The sequence below is a fragment of the Ammospiza caudacuta genome, chromosome 3 (assembly GCF_027887145.1).
Source record: "Ammospiza caudacuta isolate bAmmCau1 chromosome 3, bAmmCau1.pri, whole genome shotgun sequence".
In the NCBI taxonomy this organism is placed as follows: domain Eukaryota; kingdom Metazoa; phylum Chordata; class Aves; order Passeriformes; family Passerellidae; genus Ammospiza; species Ammospiza caudacuta.
Window position 1 is genome coordinate 56,885,733 of NC_080595.1, and position 21,989 is coordinate 56,907,721.

Genomic DNA, 21,989 nt, shown 5'->3' on the forward strand with positions numbered 1-21,989 from the left:
AAAGACTACTACATGATTTTGGGTCGATCTCAATGAAGTACTATAAATAAGAGGGGGTTCAATCTACTTAATAGTTTTTTCAAGTATTCCTAATAATTACAATTTTTCAATTTATGATTAATATTCCTAGATTGACAGAAAATTGAAGTGCTTTCTGTCAAAAATTCAACACAACAAAATATATTCAAAGTAGTTAATAGAAAAAATAGAACATTATGATCTCGATAAACACACACAAACTTTATGCAAGCATAGCTATGAATTTAGAACCAAACCATTACAAGAACTGTATCTTTATTCTGCGTGTTACATTATTTTCTAATCTTTGAGATACAAATCATTCTTTGTCAGCTAATATTACAGGTTTAAAAAGGTATATTTATGAGTCAGTGGAAGCAGAAGAAAGATGGCAGGAGAACGATGGCCCTATCCCTTCCATTGGCTAATTCTCAAGCATACCAATTTCAATTCCATTTCTCAGAAAACATTATGAACTTCTTGAAAGGACCAACTGAAATGGGTTAGGGCAACACCAAGCCCTAACTGATTTGTCTAGCATCACCCACAGCAATATGTTCCTATTTCTACACATAACCTCAATAGAGTCTACAATCAATTAATCTACCATATCTGAAAAATAGGTAACACTATTTACCTTAAATTTGTCTTTGCCACAGTACATCAGGCTTTAGAAAAACAAAAAGGAAGAAAGCCCAACAAAACAGGACAAAGGTGAAATTAGTTGCAAAGCCCCACTGTCAGGAAACAAGGCAGGCCTACAAAGAAACTCATTTAGAGTTTTCATACAGTGAAGAGGATGCCTCAAAAGCAGTATTTTGAACAGGCATGCGATGGGGAGGGGGAGGAATACATTCGAACTTACAATCTACAGATAGCCTTTTTCCCTCCTCAGAAGATGCACAATTAATATGATACCAGGCAGTTATGGCCCATTCCCATCCCACACATTTTTAACATTCAGCTGTGAAAGATTTACTGTTCCCATATAGTTACTTTAACATTAAGTATTTTTTTTAAATAACATAAAACATTACAGCCACAAAATAACAGAACCACACACAAAGTAAATTAGTTTAAAATCCACTCATAACACAGAGTTCTTCTCCCTCCTTTTCAATGCATCATCACAGCTGTGGTCACAGATAGAGAGTAGCAAGAGAGCAGGATTCCACACCTTATGAAACAAGCTCCAAGTGACCTGTTACCAACAGACCAGGTCAGCTGCTCTTTGCTTGCTGAGTGCTGTAGAGACTATCAGCAGCAGTGAGTGAGAACAACTCACAAACCAGATGTCAAAGATCTGCAAAACAACCAGTTCAGAGGTGCTCGGTATCTATTCAAATTACTTAGTTGAACACTCAAATGGAGCACAGTAATTACAGCCATGCTGCATGATCCAGGTGTTCTCACTGTCAAATTAGCCTCACACTTATTTAAGAGATTACTTCCATAAAAAGCCTTGTCCCAAATGTACTTCAACAGCGCAAGAGAAGCAAACCACCCTCCACATGCCATTTTGGGCCAGTCTGCTGTCCTGCCAGTCAACTCAAGATCAGCTCTGCAGTTTGTTTGCCTATGCTTTCATTTTCTGCCTTTGTCTAAGTTACCTGGTTAAACTGAGGCTTTCATGACTCATTCTGATTCCAAAGCTAACACAGGACAGGTAAACCTGCCAAGATAGTCCTAAGTTCATTAAAATTTAGGAGTTTTGTAATGCAAAGAGTAAGAACAGATTCCATAAGCATTTATTTTATGTAGTCCATATCAAACATATTTTCACACACTACTGATTTTTAATACATCTCTTGTCAATGCTACTCCACCTCACTGGAAGATGACACATACTATAATTTAGAAACTCGCATATTTAGAGCTCTGTAAATCCCATGGAAGCCCTTCGGAAGTTTTCCAAGTTTCATCCTACCTTTGATCTTAGTTCAATAAATTTAGGATACTGGACCACAAAGTCTCTAATAAGGTAACTGTATAAGCTTCCCCAGTGGCAGAATATGGCTGCAGGCATTGCCCTTTCCATGTCACACATCAAGACAGCTGATAAGTGTACATATAGAGCTCCAGGGCTTCCCAGAAACTATGCACACACCATTCAAGAAATCAGCCAGGCAAGAGCTAAACACCACTCCTAATTACTTAGTCCAGCCTACCTCTAGCCATAAAAGAAGCTGTGGGCATCATCAAGCTCTCCTCATCTGCCATTATTCTTTCAGGGGGAGTAAAGGAGCCCAACTCTTCCCAATTACACCAAAATACATATCATAGGTGACAGCTGAAAAAAATATGCCCAGGACTACAGTACCATCTGTTTCAAAAACCCCACAAGCTTTGCAAGAGATAGACTAATGAATCACCTTATTGGGCAATAAGCAAGTTATATGTTCAGTAGGTGATTTTTTTCCTACTAACAATAAAATAGATTTACAACTAGATGATTAATATGAACCTACAAATAGATTATGCTTTATAACAAAATGATTTTTTAATGCATCAAGACTGGAAAATACCATCCAATCAATCTGGCAACCTATGAAATTTTTCATTAATTACCTTTCCTAAGACATCAGTGAATATTTATATTGATTTCTTCACATCAAATAGTCTACTATGATTACTCTAAACTCTAGATCATAGGTTCTGTTTAAAACTTTTACATGAGTCACAACAGCATCTCTGGTTTTGAAAGTTCACTTTCTAATATTCCCTCTATGTAGTAATAGTTGCAATACATTACATAACTGACATAATTATATTCTATTCAATACACAGCACATGCCTTCTCCTAACCCCCAGCTGTGCTGCATTATTAATAAAGACATGAAAAACAACAGTTCCAGATAAAATCCTTCTAGTATTTCATAGATGTATTCATGAATATTGGCAGTGGAACCATCTTTGGAAGTTACTCCTCTTCAAGAAAAGATCAGAGAGGGAAGGGGGGGAGAAGGAAGAAATTCTTGTGATTAAGAAAACTGCCAGTTTTAGTGATGAGTTCTCCATTTTTGAGAGAAATAAAAGGGAAGGTGTTCAGGAAATTGAAACAAAAATATTCAAAACATTTCTCAATTTAAGAACCTAACCTATCCATTGTTAAGAAAGCAATACCCAAGGAAATACAGTATCTTCCATTATATTGCCTGCATCACTCCATGCACCATCAGGACTACTAGGAAGGAGAGTGAGCTCTCCAGTAAAAGCAACATGCTCAAGTAATTAAATACATGCCACTTCTGATCTACAGTAACAGTTTACACTGATGCTAGCAGGATTTAACAATTTTTGTACACATCATAAGTATTGCAAGTGATGTCTTCTAAATATGTGAATGATCTGATCTAATCTGGTTTCTGAATGGATTCTTAAAGCCCTATTTGTCATAGTTCAGTGCCCCTCATTAAGAATAGGTTTCTTTTTACAAATTTTGCATTGTTGTTTTGCACAACACAAAGCACACAACTTGTTGAATTGCTATCCTGCATCCATCCAAGCAATGCTGCAAAGAGAAATGTACTATTCTGAAGGGTATGGTTTGACTATATTAGTCCTACTGGCAGAATACAAACTGAAAACAAAGATTCTGAAGAACAATTTTAAGTATAAAGATGTGGAAAAAAAAGAAGGTTGTAGAAAAAAAACCTGGGAAGACACCATCTTAAGATACAGGGCCTCACAAAATATATTTCTGGTTGTAATAAACGAGATCTTAGAGCTGACCTTCAATTTGTAGCATGAATTGTGCTAAACACCACACTTCTAGAACACAACTACATGTCAGATACCTCTTAGTAAAGGATGTAGTTTGTCCCCAGTCAAAAAGGAAAAAAAAAATCTTGCATCTCTCAGTGGCCATTTTCTCCTTTTCATGTGTCAAACTCCACCCTGCAGATGTACCTTTATTAAACTAATGACACAGCTGTGTTCACAACCACGAGATGAAGAGACAGATGCAAATTACTGGACTCAAGCTCTCCCAGCAGACAGCCTCATGTATCAAAAGTCACAAACAGCAGTAAAATTTAGTTGATGTCTTATTAGAAGAAAAAGATAACTCCTCTAAAACTCTGCTGTCATCAAATAAAGAAAAAGGTTTGTTTGTGGATGAATTTTTGCTTAAAGAAAATTCCAGAATTCCAATGGAACCTGCCAACACAAGAATCCATGGCATTCAGCTACTTTAACAGGACATGCTCCTCATTCATTTCTACCACTGCTGCAATCCCTTCAGCGTCCTGTGGGTCTTTGCTTTGAATGAGGGCAGTCAGTGGCACAATATTATATGAAGGGTCAGTAGTTCTGAAATGCATTCACTCCCATTGCTCAGAAAGACAGCTGGACATAGTGACCTTCAGAACAAGGTTTGTATTTTTTCCCAAGCTTTGTGCAAGAAAAATAAACTCAAATGGCAGGGAGCCCTCATAACTAGCTGAGGAAGCAGCCAGTGCCAATCTCACTGCAAAAAAACTTACTCCAAGTCAGACTGGAATAATAAATAACAACAAACAGCAAAAGTAGTTTTGCTTCTCCATCCTGACAGCTGTTTAACAGTAACTCGGTTTTGTGCCTGCTGACCAACAGCTGAAAAAATCTCTACTGGAGCAAAAATTTTCATCCAGCATGTCTGTCACACACACACCTCTGAGTTGTCTGTAGTCTGATCAACACCTGACCCTCAACTACTGCTTACAGTTAAACACTACTTTGATGTATTTAATCTTTTTTCATCCATACCAGACCAGTGCTGTCACAGGAGAACCAAGCTGAACTCCTCAGTTTCCTCCACTGGTAAATGAACTTTAGTCCACTTCAGTCAACACAAGCTGTCCACTTAGAAGGTAGAGTCATCTTACAAACTGAAAATAAATTTAGAACTATGATATATGACCAAAGCTGAAGCAGTAAATTTTCTGCCACTTCAAAACAAAACAAATTAAAATTTAATGCTCATATATAAAAGGCACAAATGAAAGCTGTTTGTCAGAATCAGAACACAGGAATTATGTTGGAAGTAATGATAAAAAATGATAGCAAACAAGAAGATTCTGAAGCACTACAATATGAAAATCTAAACCAGTCAATATAGGGCTGGTGCAATTATCAAACTATCTGCATTACATTACCTTGTGAAGAATAGTATCTTAAGCACATAAAATGGTCACCAAATGAAAAGTGTAAACACTAAAAACCATTATGTCATGGACCTTGCTAAGATACATTTGCTAGGAATTCCATGTCATCAAGACCTAGGCAGTTTCACTGCTCGCTTTTGTACACCACGTTTCACACCTGATGTGCACTTAAATCAAACAGCTGCACTTATGCAACTTGCTTAGAACTTTGACTGAAAAGGAGTAACAGTATTTAGGGTTACAAAGTAGGGTTTCTATTTTTATTCCTGTACAAGCAGCATTTAGCCACACTTGATCAAGTACTCTGTACAATGCATTAGGTACCAGGTTAAAAACAGGTGATGCATCAATCCACCTTGTTTTATACAGCAGAGCAGTAGCCTCCTGTGCACAACACCCAATTCCATTCATTCACAATTGTACTCTGTTATCTGCAAAGAGCATCTCCCAGTTTCTTCCAGTAACTACAGTGACTAATTACCCAGCTGAGCAGAAGAGGCAGTGCTGACCCTTTTGTGCTCTCTGAAAAGACCCAGAGGAAGAAGCATCAATCCACAGAACGTAACAGTAAAGAACAAGCACATGCAAGGTGTTATTACTACAAGAGAAGAGAAGCTAATAATTTGAGAGAGAGTATGTGGAAAAGAACAGAAATAGTGCCTGCTTGGGAGCTTACTGGTCTAATAATTACACACAGAAAAGCTATTCTAAAACAAACTGTAAAACTGCTACATTCAAGACTGCCAAAAAGAAATAAAACGCCAGCATGCCTGTAGAAGGTAAATTTGATACTCTTCTGCCAGGCTCCCCTTCTTCTGTCATGTGCCTTTTAGTTTAAGACCTCCACCTCAAATGCCCCCAGAGGATCCTGCTTCCTTTACACCTTTAGGTGGGACAGTTCTGGAGATGAACTGAAGTTCACACAAACATGATTTCTGCATAATAACACTGTACAGAACTCAAGATTGCAGACACTGGAAGGCAAGTGGTGAATGAAGCAATTTAAAGAGTTTCTTCATTTATGCTGCCTACAGCCACAGGTGAAAGCAGCCCCAAAGAGCAGAGCTTAATTCCCAAAACCAGCTGTGCTACCAACCTCGTAGTTAGGCTGGCATTGCTCAAAACTGTAATTTCAGTGGAGTTCTGCCTTGCCCTCAGAGATCCATACCCAGCAGAGGCACAGGTATCAAATTTTACTTGTTAAAAATCAAGTTTTTGGCAAATGTCAGTACTTGTATGAAGACAACACAACACACATCTTTGAGAGACCGCCACACTTGCAGACTCCTGCCTATGAACAACCAAGAGTCAGAATAACCCACTATCTCTTCTACATGTAACCTGCAAGCCAGAGTCACCACTCTCACTATTATCATACTGGAAGTCAAAAAAAGAGCAATGCTGGTCAGAGCTACAGAGTTTCCCTGTCATGAAAGATTAGCACAAGAGAAATCAAGAATGGTAAAAAAAAGGGAAGAGTATTTCTGGACTGAAAAAAAAAAAAAACCAACACAAAAAAGAATTTGAAACCTTAAAGCATTACCAGTATAACTGTCCATTACAGCTCTCTTTCCTGACCAACTCTTAAAATAAATATATAAATAACCAAACTCCAAAGGAGTCAAATAACAAAATTCTTTCTATGCCCCATGCTGTCGTTCCCAGCATTCCTAACTCTGCACCTATGAAGCAGGACTGTCAGCATTTCCTCACGTCTTGTCAACATCTTGTACCTATTCACACCTATTTTTCATATGCTTATTTCTTACTTTCAGGCTCTGAAGTGAGAGGGATGATGATAGGACACAACATGCATAAGAGTACAGTCCAACTATGTCTACAATACTGGATGCAGTAACAACTGAAAAATCCAGCACCTGTATCCAAAGTTATTACTGCCTTATCTACAGATATTAACTAAATATGGAAACAAAACAACTTTCCCTTGAGTATACAAAATTTATTTCCAGAAGCAAATACTACAGCAGTTCAGTTCTTCTCCACTTCTCGTTCCCCCTCAACCCCCAACTCTTCTGCATGGATTGAAGAACCTTCCAAAACTGTCCATCTTTTTTCATCAGATTATGAGGACAAGTATAGCTGGCCCAGGCTTGCCACTCCTTCTGAATGAATAACAGAACCATCTGTGTATCTGTGGGGATCAACTTCAGTAACAAATTACACACCCCCTAAATCTTTCACCTTTACTGGGCAGTCAGAAATAACACTTGCAATAAAGCTGAAATTAAAATAGTATTATATGTGACAATATTATTTCAATAAAATGTCACTTCTTTTGTATTGAACTAAGAAGCAACAAACTTTTGATCTCCTTTTGCAAAAGGCATTTCTTTGTTGCAACAGCAAGAACCAGTGCCAACAACTGTTTATAAAAGTTTCAGTACAGAAAATAAAATTACTTTCACCAAGAACAGTCATCCACTGGGTAAATGCACTTTCAGACTATCATTTAGCAACCTGAACTGTTGGTTAAAGTTTTCTAGGATGCAATAATAGAAAGGTATGTACATTGGGAAGGGTATGTTTACCTTTCAATCCAGCTGGATATCAGCCTGTAACAGTTTCACTTACTGGACTCAAGTATGTCAGTTGTTTTTCACATATCAGACTGTTTGGATTTTCACATTCATAGTCAATTGCCTGTTTCTGAAACTCTTCTCGAGTATGAGCTGAGTAAAAAAGCAAAATTATTTTACTCCACCCAGTCCCTGTAGGCTTTCCTCTGCAATGTCCCTCTGCCCGCCAGCACACTACTTGAGATACACTCCAGTACTGGAAATGAGACTCCACCTTTCAGAGGCTAGTACTAAAAACAATGCACAGTGCAGCTTGATCCTAAAAGAGTCTGTGAAGGAAAAAAACCCATATTCTACTCTAAAGATGAACACTGATCTCATCAGTGATGAGAAGTCTCAAAGCCTCCACACCTCAAGGTGAAGAAAGCCTTCTGAGCTTTGGGCCTTGTAAAAGAATGATTATCCTTTCAAGGTCTTATATCGAATTATATTAATCTCTGTCAGATTTCAGTCCACAACTTCTTCCCCGTCTTCTGCTCTATAGACAATTCCTTCTGCTCTAATTAGCTTTAGGTGTCTTATTTAACAAGGGCCATGTTTTAATCGCACTGTGAATAGAGACATACACTTCAACAGTCTCTTGCATGCAGCTGTTCTGATTTCCATTAACTGCTTTATGGTCCTTCCTCCAACCTCCTAAGCTGAAAGCTTCAACATTTACAATAGTAAACAAACCAACAACATAAAAACCCCACCTAAGCAGGCAACTAAATGGGACTGTGAAGAAACATGCTATTCCCTATGTTGTTTGCTATCTCAGCTGAAGCTGGGAGAAATGGCAAGGACTGACAGTACTCCCATCCTGGCTCAGTTTAGCATGTTTTGAGCTAACTCAGCTGTTTTTATAAAGACCAAAGCCAGGAAGCATTCATGGAGCTTTCCATAGGCTCTGCTATCAAATGCAATACACTGCAGTCTGGAAATGGGGAATACAGACTACCCAAGAAATTACTCAGGAAGAAACACTGCTTCAGTTACTGCCTGTGTTGTGTCACATATTGGATGTCTTTAAAAAAAAATCCAGAAAATCCCTAAGACATGAACCACTAAGGGGTGCTATTTGAAAGATGCTGCAATTCAAGTTCTACAAACTACAACCCAGTTACTTCGGAAATAAAGTATGGTTAAAAAGTCCAAACTCTGTAGATTTTCATTAAGCAACTAAGATGTTCTGTTCTCACCCTCACAGATGCCAAAGGGCCAAGACTAATTAACAAGTTTCCTAAAGTTGGGATACAGTTCCAAATCACAGTGGACATGATCTGACAACCTCCTGCCTCCCACTAGTAATAATATTTTTTCTGAATTTTTAGAGATTCAGCTCAGTGATCTAAAGCAGCAGAAAGTTTTTCTTTGTGTGGGCAGAAGGGAAGGACAGTCTTTGTGCAGGAAGGGAACTCCCTGAAGTGGCTCACCATTGGGTGGGGAAAATAGCAGAGCAAGACAAAAGAAGTGACATCTGAGGCCTGGAGAAGGGAAGAGGTGGGTCCATCCTTTTCAGCACTCTACAACCATCAGATTTATCCTCCTGCAATGGAGACTCATAAACAGCAAGGAAACTGGGATGCTCCTATAAAATACTCTCAAGTTTTGTTTGAATTCTTGAGCAGAATGTCAACTTCTGGCTGCTCAAACAAAGCAGGCAGGTCTACAGACATGAAGTTCACTGTAAAAAATGAGTGCTTTGGATATGTGGTATGGGAAGATGTCCCCCTTGACTTTCACCATCCTTGGAGAAACTTAATTCTGATAGCTGCTATGGGACACAGAGATTCATATATATATATATTTTGCTTCAATAAAATACACTCTGTATCATTTAAGCTTTCTTCTCTTATTATTTAATTTCCAGCTTTTAATCCAGAACTGGACACCTGCCTTGCTGGAATTATTTACCCATTTAATTTTTTTAAGGAAATCACCCTTTAAAGGGAGCTTGGACTAATCTGACATATCTAGGGTGTTTCCATTCCCCAAAGATAACTAATCCAGCTTTAGCAGCTTTTCAGACAAGCCATTTCAGTCATATCTAGGAGTTTAGAAGCTGGAACACACTATCATTTAAGGTACAGAAGGTGATCTTGTCAAGTAGCAGACTCAAGGAGGAAGCTGAACCTGCAGGGTCTGGAGGACTCTTTGACCTGGCTCAAGCACTAGGAGAGAGACCCCATAATTTCACATATCTGCAAAATTATATAAGCAAACAATGCAGATTACAGGAAAAAAAACCCAAAACAACATACGCTCATTTTTTCTGGCTATGGAAAGGGAAAAATTAAGTCTTTCAACTTTACTGCCTTCACACTCCTACAGCAACAGGGATCTTAGCCTATTAAAAGTGAACAAGTGTCTAGGAATACTGATGGAAGGAGAGAAAAGTTTACAAAAGCAAGACTAATATAACCTGATAAACATATAACACTGCTGGAACAACTGTATACAGAGACATTCTTCTGTATGAAATTCATTAAAATTTAATGCTGTTATTTATAAGAAAAAAAAATACTAACTATAATTCAGCAAAAGCCACACGAATAGTAGGGGGCAAAGCTGGATGAGGAACAGCAGAAAAAAAACAGGAAAAGAACCTCCAAAAACTGTTAGAAAATGCACTTTGAACTGAGAAAGCCACATTCAAATGACAGAAAAGAGAAGGGTCAAAAAGAACAGCTATGACTTTCACTTTCGTTAGACTGAGACTTTAGGTTCATATTTTACAACTAGATAAAACTGAAGTTCTCTTTAAGTATGCAGGTGATAAATGAGTCATCAAAACAAGATTAAAATTATCTTGCTAGATGAGAAACATCTTGCTTTGCTGTGTTATGGTAAGTTCTCTGATTTTCACAGATAACACAGAGCAGTTGAGGTAGGATAGGAACTCTGAAAACTCGGTTTAACTTTTCCAGATCAAAGCAGGGTCAGCTAGAGGAGACTGCTCAGGTCTGTATCTGGCTGGTTTTCAGTGTCCACAGTCTCACTGGGCAACCTATGCCCATGCCAAATCATCCTCACAACAGAAAAAAAAAACCCTACAAATAAAAACAAAACAGGCAAGCAAACGAGACCAATAAAAAAAAAAAAAAAAAAGAAATAAGAAAGAAACCCCACCCTTCTTTCTTCTGTTTTAAAGGTAATTTATTTTGTGTCTTGTCATTGAATACAACTGAGAAGGGTCCGAGGCTCTTTTTTTCCATTCCCTCTCCCCAGTCAGGTACTTATTTAATAGGATTCCCCCACAAGCTTTCTCTTCTCCAAACGAATGCACTGAAGCAAATCAGAAGTGAATATCCTCTTTTAACTGTGCACTCCAATCTTTGGTATCACCCCATGCAGCACACTTCATGAACCCATGCACCCTGACTAATGACAGAGTTTACTTGCTGTTCCCACACCCTGTGCCTCTCAGCCCTGGAAAGAGTTCAAATGATGTTAAATAATAAAAGTATCTTAAAAACTGTACTTTTTCCTCATATAGATGCATTATGAGCTTCAGCTCTAAGGAAACCACACTCAGAAGAAACAAGTTCATTAATGAGTTACAGTGCTAATGAGAGACAAGCCACAGCTATTCTGGCTTTTACTTTCTTCCTGGTACTTTTAACTGCTCTACACAGTACCAAATCAGCAATTTTAACTCTTCCATATACTGACTGAACACCAGAAAACCCTTTTTCTAATAAAAGTGTTTACTAAGGAACATGCATAGATGTGCCATGAGAACCCACCCCATGTGCACAAACAAGCATGCCAGCAAAATTTAAGCACAGGCTGATCTTACACTTGCTTCTGTGCCCAGAATCATGGCACTCCTAACCAGTGGGGTACCTCACCAGTGCAATGGACATGCAAGAGCAGGACTCAAGCTCCTGATATGCAGACAGTGATACACAGTCCAAAAAAGAGGGGATACAAAATTTATCAAAATCAGAGAAATTTTGTATTGGTACTTCTTTTGCAAGGTGGTGGGAAGAGGAGGCTTCCAATACCTGACCACATTTTTAATCTACTTTCATAATTTGTAGTATTATGCCAAGTCTTTATGTTAAAATACTAATAAACTCTAATATATCTGTTTCTTGCTCTTAAGAGCTGATATCTATTGATCATATGTACAAGAAATATATACTAAAGCCTTCAAACTAATTTTATAGATTCATTCATTGCAGACAGTGTAAAAACATTATCTTGCACTTAAACTACAAAATTCACTTCAGATTTTATGTACATCAGCTTATGAGTTCAGTTTTTCAGTTTTCAACTTGATTTTCAGTATTCTTTTTTATTTGTTTCATAATTTTTTTTTAAATAAAGACAAAAATTTTTAGAAGCAGTTGAACTGACTGCATATTTACTACAACAAATGCACACTGCCAGTATTTACTGCAGTAAGCAACTTCAGGGTGCAGCAGGGGTGGAAAAAACATAAAACCAGCTGTGATCTCATTAGCCAAGCTCATTATGTAAGACCTCATTAGGCACCATCCCACAATAATGTGAATAAACCCTATGGACACTGATGAAATGGAAGTGATCATACACAGAATTGTATCATCATATATAATCATATATAATCACTAGAGCACACTGTCAACTTAGTAGTTGAAGTTCTAGGATCCATTTGGGTAAGAGCTCCACTGATGCACACTGCAGAAAGCCCCTTTGCCTATTCACTGCAGTATGAGCAGGAGCTCAAATACAAACAGAAAGCACACAGTAAGGGACAGGGCGTGTGTTGCCTTAAATTGAAAATTCCAAACAACTTCAGCATCCTTCCATAAGTATGTTTTATGTTAGTATGATTTAGTACTTCTGCAACATGAGAAAAGTAAACAGAATTTTATTTGGGGCTGTTACATACAAGCTTCATCTTGGTTTCTCAGTTTGTCTCTTTGCTTTGTAAAAACTTTATCCACTTTACAGTTTTGTATCAAGTTCTGAAATACAAATGAGCTGCAACTATATGAAGTTTAACAAACTTTTGGTAGTTCCAGCTGACTTCAGGGGATTTTCCCCCCTTTCTCCATCAGCTTTGCCACGTGAAAGATGAACTGCACTGCTATGTGCAAACTTTTACTAGTAGCTGAAGTGATGATCAGCTACTACAGGCTCACTTTCAAGAATAACCTATCAGAATAAGAAAAATTTCCTAGATAAAGTTGTTCAACTTTTTAAGCAATTTTTCAAAATGTTCCAGTATTTTAAGCTAGTGTTATAGAGCTTTTTGACTGGGCATTTTGAAAGAAGCATGTAGCTTAGAAAGTTAAAAATATTCTCAGATTTCTCCTCTTCTGCAGCAATTCTCACTTTCTCATTAATTAGTTCGTGTTTGAGTGCTACAGTCCACAGTTCAATGCTGCACTAGAATGGAGAGACCATTTCCATTAGAAACTTTAGTTTGCTGGGGCTTTTAACTACTTAAAAAGTAAAACATAGGTGTTAAAATCTACAAAAAAACCCAGATATTTTTAATACAGTATTTTGCCATCCCTCCTCCTGCCCACACTGAGAAAAAAATTTCTTGGTCATCCAGATTCACTGAAATATTTAGTTTTGTATGAAATGCCATTTACAAAATAATAATGCAACATGATAGCTATGACAAATTAATCATATAGCAACAAAGGTATTTTTTGCATAATTATCCCAATTTTCAACATGAAATTAAAGAATACTTTACATGAACCTAAATATTTAACATGATTCCTGAGAAACCAGCTTGAAGAAACACCTGAAAAAAACCATCTTTCCTTTAAAAATACAAAAAGATTTCTGCAGAGTTGATATGAGATGACTTCCAGATACCCACATGACAATACCAGTCTTCCAAGATGAAAAGATAGAGATTTCAATTGTGTAAATTCATTTAACATGACTACACTAGTCTCCAAAAGATACATTTTATACCTTTAACACACAGGGACAACAGCAACTACTCAGGGAAGGACAAAATAAAACAGGCGTAACAGGCACATATTAATAATAGAAACCTCAAACCTTTCAGTGATAAATTAATACAGATTGTATCAAACAACTGTCACAAGATTACAAGTCATATTCTGGAGATTCAAGATGTAGAGAAGTATTGGCCATCAGCATTTGTAAATATTTGAAAATATATATATATATACACACACATGTATATACATACATATATACATGTGTGTGTGTATATAAATGTATACATATACATACGTACATACATACATATATATATATGTATGTATGTATTTATAAAAGAAGAACTAAACTATTAAAATTACCTTTTCCCCCCTTCTCTGGAATGAATATAAAATATTCCAGGTAAGGATTTATACCTATCTACAAGACTTATTGTGAGCCTAGAAATCACCCACCAGCCAGCAGTGACTGAATTTCCCAAGGCTTTGGGTGACAAGGCTGACCATTAATGTTCACACTTCAAAGCCACACAAGGTCCCCAAATGATATAGTATCTAAGAAGCCAACATTCCATTATACCACTTTAGTCCCTATTTTTATTTCCCTGCACCTCCACAAAGAAAAGATGGAAATAGAAGTAGAAAAAATTTTAAAAGTGTTCAAAACTTCTACATGAAACAGGAGATAAAGGCCATCAACTAAGCTGAATGAAAAAAAAAAAATCCCCAGCCAAAACCAAAACAAAAGCACCAAAAACCAACAAACCAAACACCCTCATAAAGGAACAAAAAAAAGCTGTTTTGTAAAGTGGGTTAGAGTTACAAAACCATTAAAAGTTTCTGCAGTTTCAGGGGAAGTAAAGACACAACTTTTAAAAACATGAGAGGTTATCCTTCCGTTATCCTCACAGAATTTTACTGTGAAAAATGAAGCACTTACTCATTGTCCATTTCCATGTAAACAGACCTGGCCTTGAGAAACAGAGTGCATAATCTAATATCAAATGCCATTAGTTAAACTGAAATAATTCTGCCTAGGAATTTTATCATACAATTCATTCAAAGCAGGTTTACAAGTTTATACTGACATACCTGCTCAGTGATGCACTACTTTTGAGATATGGTAGTACAAAACTACTCCCTTTTGGCCAGGGAGAAACTTCAGCAGACACACTTGCTCCGATCACTGAGAAACTTAGGAGATTCTTCTTTTGTAAACAGAAGTTCCTCATCAAGCAAATAGTATGAGATATACTTAGTAGATGGGAGATATTTGATTCTGACAGTTAACATTTTCAGGGCAATTAAGAGCAAAGAATAAACACTCTGCTTGGAATGCATACAGTCCCTTAGAAATCATTCGCTCAATACAAAGCGTAAACCCTAAAGATGAGACTTACTCTATTCCAGGTTGTTTTCACTAAGTTATCAGAGACGCATAATATGACAAAATAAGGAACAGAACTATTCCTCTGATTTAATTTTAATGACAGGTTTTTAAAAAAAAAATCCCAGCAAAGTAAAACTGAGAGAAAAGGACACCTACTCAACACTGTACTCACTTATGTCACCATGCACAACTAGGCAGTGACTGCCTTCCATGTAGAAAAGGATGCAGTTCTCTTGTTGAATAATAATTTTAGTTTATATACTATGATTTTTTGCTTTAAAATACATTTTGACGTCTTCAACGAGAAATGCCCTATAAGTTTAGAGTAGCCTCTAACAGTTGAAGTCACATTGGTACCACTTTCTTCTAAGAACTTATAGTTTAAGGACAGGGTCATCAGGAGGCACAAGTAATTTACTTGTCTTAAGAGCAGAGGAACGAAGATAAGGGGGTTATCATAGGAACATTCCATCTACTTGGCATACAATGTCATGCTAAGAGATCACCTCTTGCAAGAGCAGAAAACACCTGCCATAAGATGAGAAGCGTTGTTGATACCACAGTGAAAATGCTCAGCTTACTGACATCAGTGTTTACACACAGAGGTTTGTTGCAGTGAGCAGCAAGTTACACCACTCCACCATGGAAGTTCAATATTGAACAACCACACATGGCATCAGAAAGTGTGACTCATGAACGTCCTCCAGTCACACCGGTTTTCAAAGTGGGAGGCATGGAGCAGGTTGCCAGCAACTGCGAGAGCACCGAAATCAATGGTCTGTACACACGTATGCACATAAACAGCCTCAGTTTAAACAATTTTCCAGCATACATCCTTTGCAAGAAAATGCAATTACACAAATGCTCACTAAAAAAAAATAAATTTAAAAAATCAAGGGCTAGTTAGCTCAAAACAAACAAACTAAAAAACCCTCCAGCTTGCTGAATCAGTGCGTCAAATGGTATCAGAAGTGAGAGAGCTCTGATTCACATTTACAGAGAAAAAAGCTGCACTGCTTCAGCCCTTCCAGCATCCTACCATCTGTTTCAACCTTCTTCCAGAGCCACTCACCCTGCAAATAAGTTGACAGAAGAAAACATGACTCTGCCAAAGTCAATTCAGTTCAGTCGGCATCTCTCCTTAAACCCACGTTTTAAGGGAAGTTTAATTTGCCTGCCTGAGCTGAAGCAGCTCAGGTGCAGACATGTTCCCTCCTGCCACCTGCCCAGCAAGGCCCAAGAGGAAAAGGGGCACCCAGAGGCAACTCACAGTAGCAACATAGCTGAGGTCATCAGCCACCTCTCTGGAACTCGTGATCTTGTGCATCCACATGAGGTTTGCCAATCAATGACAATACATTTATTTCACAAATCCTGCTCTGCTGCATGTGTCACTCAGGCCCCATTTTGCCTTCCTGTAACCTAGAGAAACAGGACCCTAAATGACCATGAGCATAAAAGGCTCTTATTTCTTTTGAAAATGTATACCTAGCTAAATGCAGCAAGCATGAAGTATGTTAGTTCTGCCTCTATGGCACAAATAAAGAACTTCAGACACATGTAAATACAACGGTTCAACTGGCTACACACAGCAACAGATCTGCCCTTCAGTTACAGATGCTATCCTTGCTCTGTGGAGAGGTAATTTGTTTTCTAAGCTTTAAATGCAGCTACCTTGATAAATGAGTGCTAAGTAGTTTGGAAAAATACACATCTCTGTGTACTGGTGCAAGGCAAAGGAAAAAACCAAAATGCAACACAAAGCCAAATTTACAAGGAAAAAGAAGAAACAGCTAAATAACTCAAGGTTAGGGTTAGAAAAAAGTTTCAAGGTAATGTAATATACCCAAATTTCCAAGACAAATTCAGTAATTTGTGGTGTCTCATCTTGAACAATTTAAAATAGGCATAGTTTTTTAGAACAGCTCAGCACAGCATCCCTCTTAGGACCCGTACGTGCTTGCAATCATTCCCATTACATTTAATAAACAAGTTACAGAAATAAAACTGCTTGTTATTTGCAATGTCTTCCTTTGGAAAGGGAGGGAAGCAGGACTTATAAATATTTTACCTGCTTGAAAACTCAGGGCTTGTTGTTTTTCTTTTAAGCAAATTCTGGCTTATCTCTTTGAAAATGAAAAAGAACAGTGAAATGATAAAAGAAAGAAGTGGTGATGCACTTTGAGTATATGAGAGATAAAAGTCAACAGAGAGAAGGGAATAAAACCAGCTGAAAGCAGGAGCTGGAAAAAGTAGGCAGGAAAAAAGCACAAAAGCATAAATATAAAGAAAGAAAGATTACAAAGGCATGACTCAATGGCAAAAGCTATACAGGTCAAGATGTGTGACATACATTTGCTTTTGGAGACACAGGATTTGCTGACTCTGAGAAATGTATTTCTTCCCTGAAGAGTATTGCAAAGCACATGAGATACAGCTCTGGATGTATGGATGTCAAGAGTAAAATAGAAGGGAGGGAAATCACGCTGAAGGAACAAACAAAGCCAAAGTATAAAGGACACGTCAGCATGTTTATGTTAGCATGATGCTTTCCAAGGAATTAGCTGTCAAAGTAATCTTTCCTACTTCTCCCCTTCCCAGCCTATAACCGGGGAATTACCTGAACCATGAGTACCCATTCTCAGGTTTCCAAAACCAAAGGGAACAAAATAATTTATTTTCACTGTAGCAAATAAAGAACAAACATTTCCAAGAACATACAGGTCGCCTTCCTCTTCAATGGCAGTCTGACCTTATGTTTTAGGGCACACAGGGCACATGTTCATTTACAAACCATTTGCTCCACAGGTACATGAAGGATTGAAAGACATTTCTGTCATATTCAATAAATGGCTGGTTAATGAGGAACACCATAATCAAATCAGCCAATAATGGCAGTGACACTTAACACTCAGGACGTTATCACTGATCAATACACACTACTATGAAGAGACAAAAGTAGAAACTGCTTGAAAGTAACACTCTTCAGTAAGAGACTCCCCTCTTTCTAACATCCTCTGCGGTCTAACTATCACAGACATACTGAACACCATTCTCACAGTCTTTAGATTGGGGTTTTAATTAGCCTTCAGAGGATGAGTAATAATTTTTCAATGCAAGGGCTTTATAAAGACCAAAATCTACCTTATCTTATAAAAATGAAATACCATTGTCACCTTCTACTTTATTTTCCTTAGAAGTGCAAGTGATACAAGAGTGACTCAAGACCAGTACACAGAGAATTTATATAGTTCTATTATATAAAGCCCAAGATTCCTCCCTGCTTCAAGTCTGCCAGCAAGAGTAAGCACCAAGTATATATGAAAATCCTTGACTAAAAATCTTGTCAATCATGGATGATTACACTGCAAATATTCTCAAATACTCGATGGAAGTTGCAGAATTCAACTCTGGTAGAGCATGTAGCTCACAGTAGTGATGAAATCAGAAGGTGATGAACAGCTAGCAGCTCATCCTGTTTTAGAAGTTCTGAATCATGCAGCTGCAAAGAAAATTTATCTCTGAAAGATCAAAGTGTCAAAACATATAAATAAATTGCAAACGGTGGCTTAATAAATCAGTTTTACAATCCTGATTATAAAACATTATACTTTCAATGTTCTGGTGCTGAAGGTGATGAGACTGCACACAGACAGAAGTGTCAGCCCAGATAGAAAAGCTTTCCAAAAGCTCAATCATGGCAAAGAGCAGAGAGCAGCACCCAGTCCTAATGCAATACTATCACACTATTAAAGGTTACACCTTTAATACCCATTTAAAACCAGGAAGGTAAACACACTTGCAGTGTGGATACCATCATTGTCTGTGTTATTTCAACTACTCAAATGATACTTAAGCTGCTTCATAATGTCTGCAGGAGAATTTACATTTAATAAATCCCCCTAAAATAACCTGGAGCCCACTAATGACAATTCATCTACTGAGCTCACATATACATTTAGCCACTGGTTACCTCCTGAGCATTTTTACCTTCTTTACTGCTACCACAATTGTTGAGATGATCTGCATTTAACAGGTACAATTTAGAGTTTGTTAATATCCTTATCTTCTGGCTTGAAGACACCAAGTAACAAATGACCTTTGGTTTTCAACTGTACTGCTTAGCAAAACAATTTCTGGAGGCAGCATTGAAGCTTAGTTATAAATAATAGTTCTTATTGCAGAAAAAAAGTAATTTGAAGATAGTTTACTGCCACAAGTCAAACCACAATAATTTAAAGCAGGGAAAGGAGCACTACTAACCCTTTACGATAACTCAATTATTCTTATGGGAAGTATTTTAGCAGTGTGAACTTCTTTGTACTTGGTTCCTAAATATAAGTAAGTAAATAAAAGTTACACAATACTGCTCACATCAAGTGCCTAATTCTTCAGTGCCACGTGTAGTTAATTTAACTACTACAACATAAGAGCAAAAATCAGTATATTTGATTTGCTGTCACTGTGCGTTCACTTCATACAGATGGAAAGGACTCCAGAGCTACAGAGAAAAAGGCCCCAGAAGGACGCCAGAAGCTTACCTAAAAAAAATACAGTCAAAACCTCCAAAGCAAATGTAGCTTCAACTAAGACTAAACTCCCATACAAGTTATCACAAAGAGAAAGTAATGCTGTTACCTAGTGGTGGAAAGCTAGGTACATGCAAAATTCTTCAGCTCTTTTTTTTCTCCTCACTTCAAATTCTTGTTTACAAGCTTTTAAGATGATGTCAAGAGAAAAAAAAAAAATCATGCTCAATTAATAAACTTATGAAAAATACTGCTTTTCTTGCATTCAGTTCTGTGACAAAGGGTCAGTACTTTTGCATGTGCCAGTTTTGATTCTCAGAGCAACTGACAGATGAGGAGCCTCAATTTCCTGGTCATCCCAAACCTGCTGTTTTGTTTTACACTTCTCTTTCAACGCCAGCAAGTGCTGGAAACCTGTGGTATAAAAGCAACTGCAATTTTAATGCTCATTAGTTTTCCACAGAGTATGATAACCCAAACTGTATTGTGCACCCCTCAGCATCTTATCAGATGGTATTTTCAATTATATAAATCAATATTGGTGGCATTCTCCTAAATAAAAACGTTAGTGTTGCTTTCAGCCAGAAAATAAATACCTAGAGGAGGACATGGGATACATGAAGACTTTAAAATCACTTACTCAAATGCAAAGAAGAGTCCACTGGTGACCAAGATGAGAACAAGAGTCAGGTAGAAGACTCCAGTCTGTCGAGCCATCATGATCCTCCCATTGCAGAAGAATTTGTTTCTTCCAGGAAAAACCTCCCATTTTCTCTTGGGAACTGATTTCTTTTTCTTATGGGGAGACTCCATGGGAGACGAAGAGCTGTGTGTGCTGATCTGACTGTATTCACAGTCTTTCATGGGCCCACTACCACCTCCAGGAGTCATCAAGAAAGAATAAAATGTGGGGAGAACCCCACCAAAAATATATACAAATATATATGTGCAAATATTCTTCGGACCAAGAGAGCCCTCTCCACCAGCCCCGGTTAATAAAAAAAAGCAAATAAAACGATGAAAAGTCTGCTACCAGATTAGCAATAGGTGTATCATGCAAACACCACTTAACTCTTCAGAAACCAAAGCTGTCATATCAGAAACGCTTGAGAGGGATCCTTCCTTCCTCCACCAGTTACAAAACAGCCACGTAGGACAATCCTTTTAAAAACAACTTATCACAAAACAGGACAAAAAGAAAAAAAAAGTAATGATAAATCAGTTAGGCTCTCAAAAAAAAAAAAAAAATCAGTCTTTTTACATCAAGTTTATTTTCAAATGGGAAGGTTTTTTCCTTCCCACGCACACCCTGAGAGTTTTCTCCGAGGGTCAGAAGGTTGGTCAAGGCAAGGTTTAGCAATCGAGTCTATCATTCATAGAGATTTGTTATAATCCTCCTTTGCGCAGCAGATTCCACTGCTAAAAATGACCATTCCTAAGACGTTCCCTCGAGAGACACGCGAAACAAATCATTAAGGGGGGAGGGGAGGGGAAAAAAAAAAAGAAAAAAAGAAAAAAGAAATAAAGGCAAGTAAGGAACCAGGCTGCAACTCCAGCTTCCGAAGAACACTTGAAGCTCTCCTCTTGCCGAAGCCGCAGTCCAGCGGGAAGCGGCCGCCGCTCCGCGCAGACCGAGGGGCGCAGCGCTGCCCGGTCACCGCTCCACAGCGGGGGATTCTCCCGAGCCCGCGGCAGCCCGGGGCACGGCCGCTCGCCGACAGACACCAGCGCTTCGGGAGCGGGTCCTCCTCATCCTCCCTGCCCGCGCCTCCCCTACACAACAGGTCCCCGCCGCCGCCTCATGCCGCCCAGCGCCTCGGCCCCGCGGCAGGGAGGGTGGGAGGCAGGGGACACGGAGGCTTCTCCGCCGCTAGATCTCTGCCAGCACTTCTCCCTCCCCGCACCATCCTCGCCGCCCGGCTCAGCGCCGCCGCTCGCACCCCGCCCCGCCGCAGGCTCTCGCCCACGGCCCGCGGCGGTGCCGGGCCCCCCCCCGCATCCCGCCCCCTCCCCCGGCGCACGGGAGCGGCTCCCCGCCGGCGTCCCCGGCTTCGCTGCGCTCCGGCCCCGCAGCAAGGTGAGAAAAAACGCCCGGCTTCCCCCTTCGCGAACCGGAAAGCGGCGACTTTCTCTTCACCCTTCTTTACGAGCCTTTATCCAGGTTTCCCCCCGGCAGCCAGACCCCGAAGCAGCAGCTGCCACCACCTCTTCATTTTCAGGGGGAGGCGGTAACCACCGCAGCGCCGGCCGCCCGCCCGTCCGCCCGCCCGTCCGCGGGAGGAGCCGGCGGGGGACGGGACCACACAGGCGCGCACCCTCCGCCGCTCCCGGCCGGTCGGTCACTCAGCCGCTTGTCGGCGACAGGGCAGCAGGTCCCTCGCACCAGCCGGCCCGGCCCGGCCCTCTCCCCA

General features: G+C 39.1%; 1 protein-coding gene across 4 annotated transcripts in view; it reads right to left on the reverse strand.

Moving 5' to 3' along the window:
- Nucleotides 1-21,347, reverse strand: part of ZDHHC14 (zinc finger DHHC-type palmitoyltransferase 14) — a 95,124-nt gene extending 73,777 nt beyond the window's left edge. For all 4 annotated transcript variants that reach the window (XM_058802140.1, XM_058802138.1, XM_058802139.1 and 1 more), the window contains exon 1: nt 20,219-21,347. In XM_058802140.1, coding sequence (XP_058658123.1) covers nt 20,219-20,469 — 251 coding nt within the window. In that variant the 5' untranslated portion in view covers nt 20,470-21,347. The remainder of the gene's footprint in view (nt 1-20,218) is intronic.
- Between the last annotated feature and the right edge of the window lie 642 nt (nt 21,348-21,989).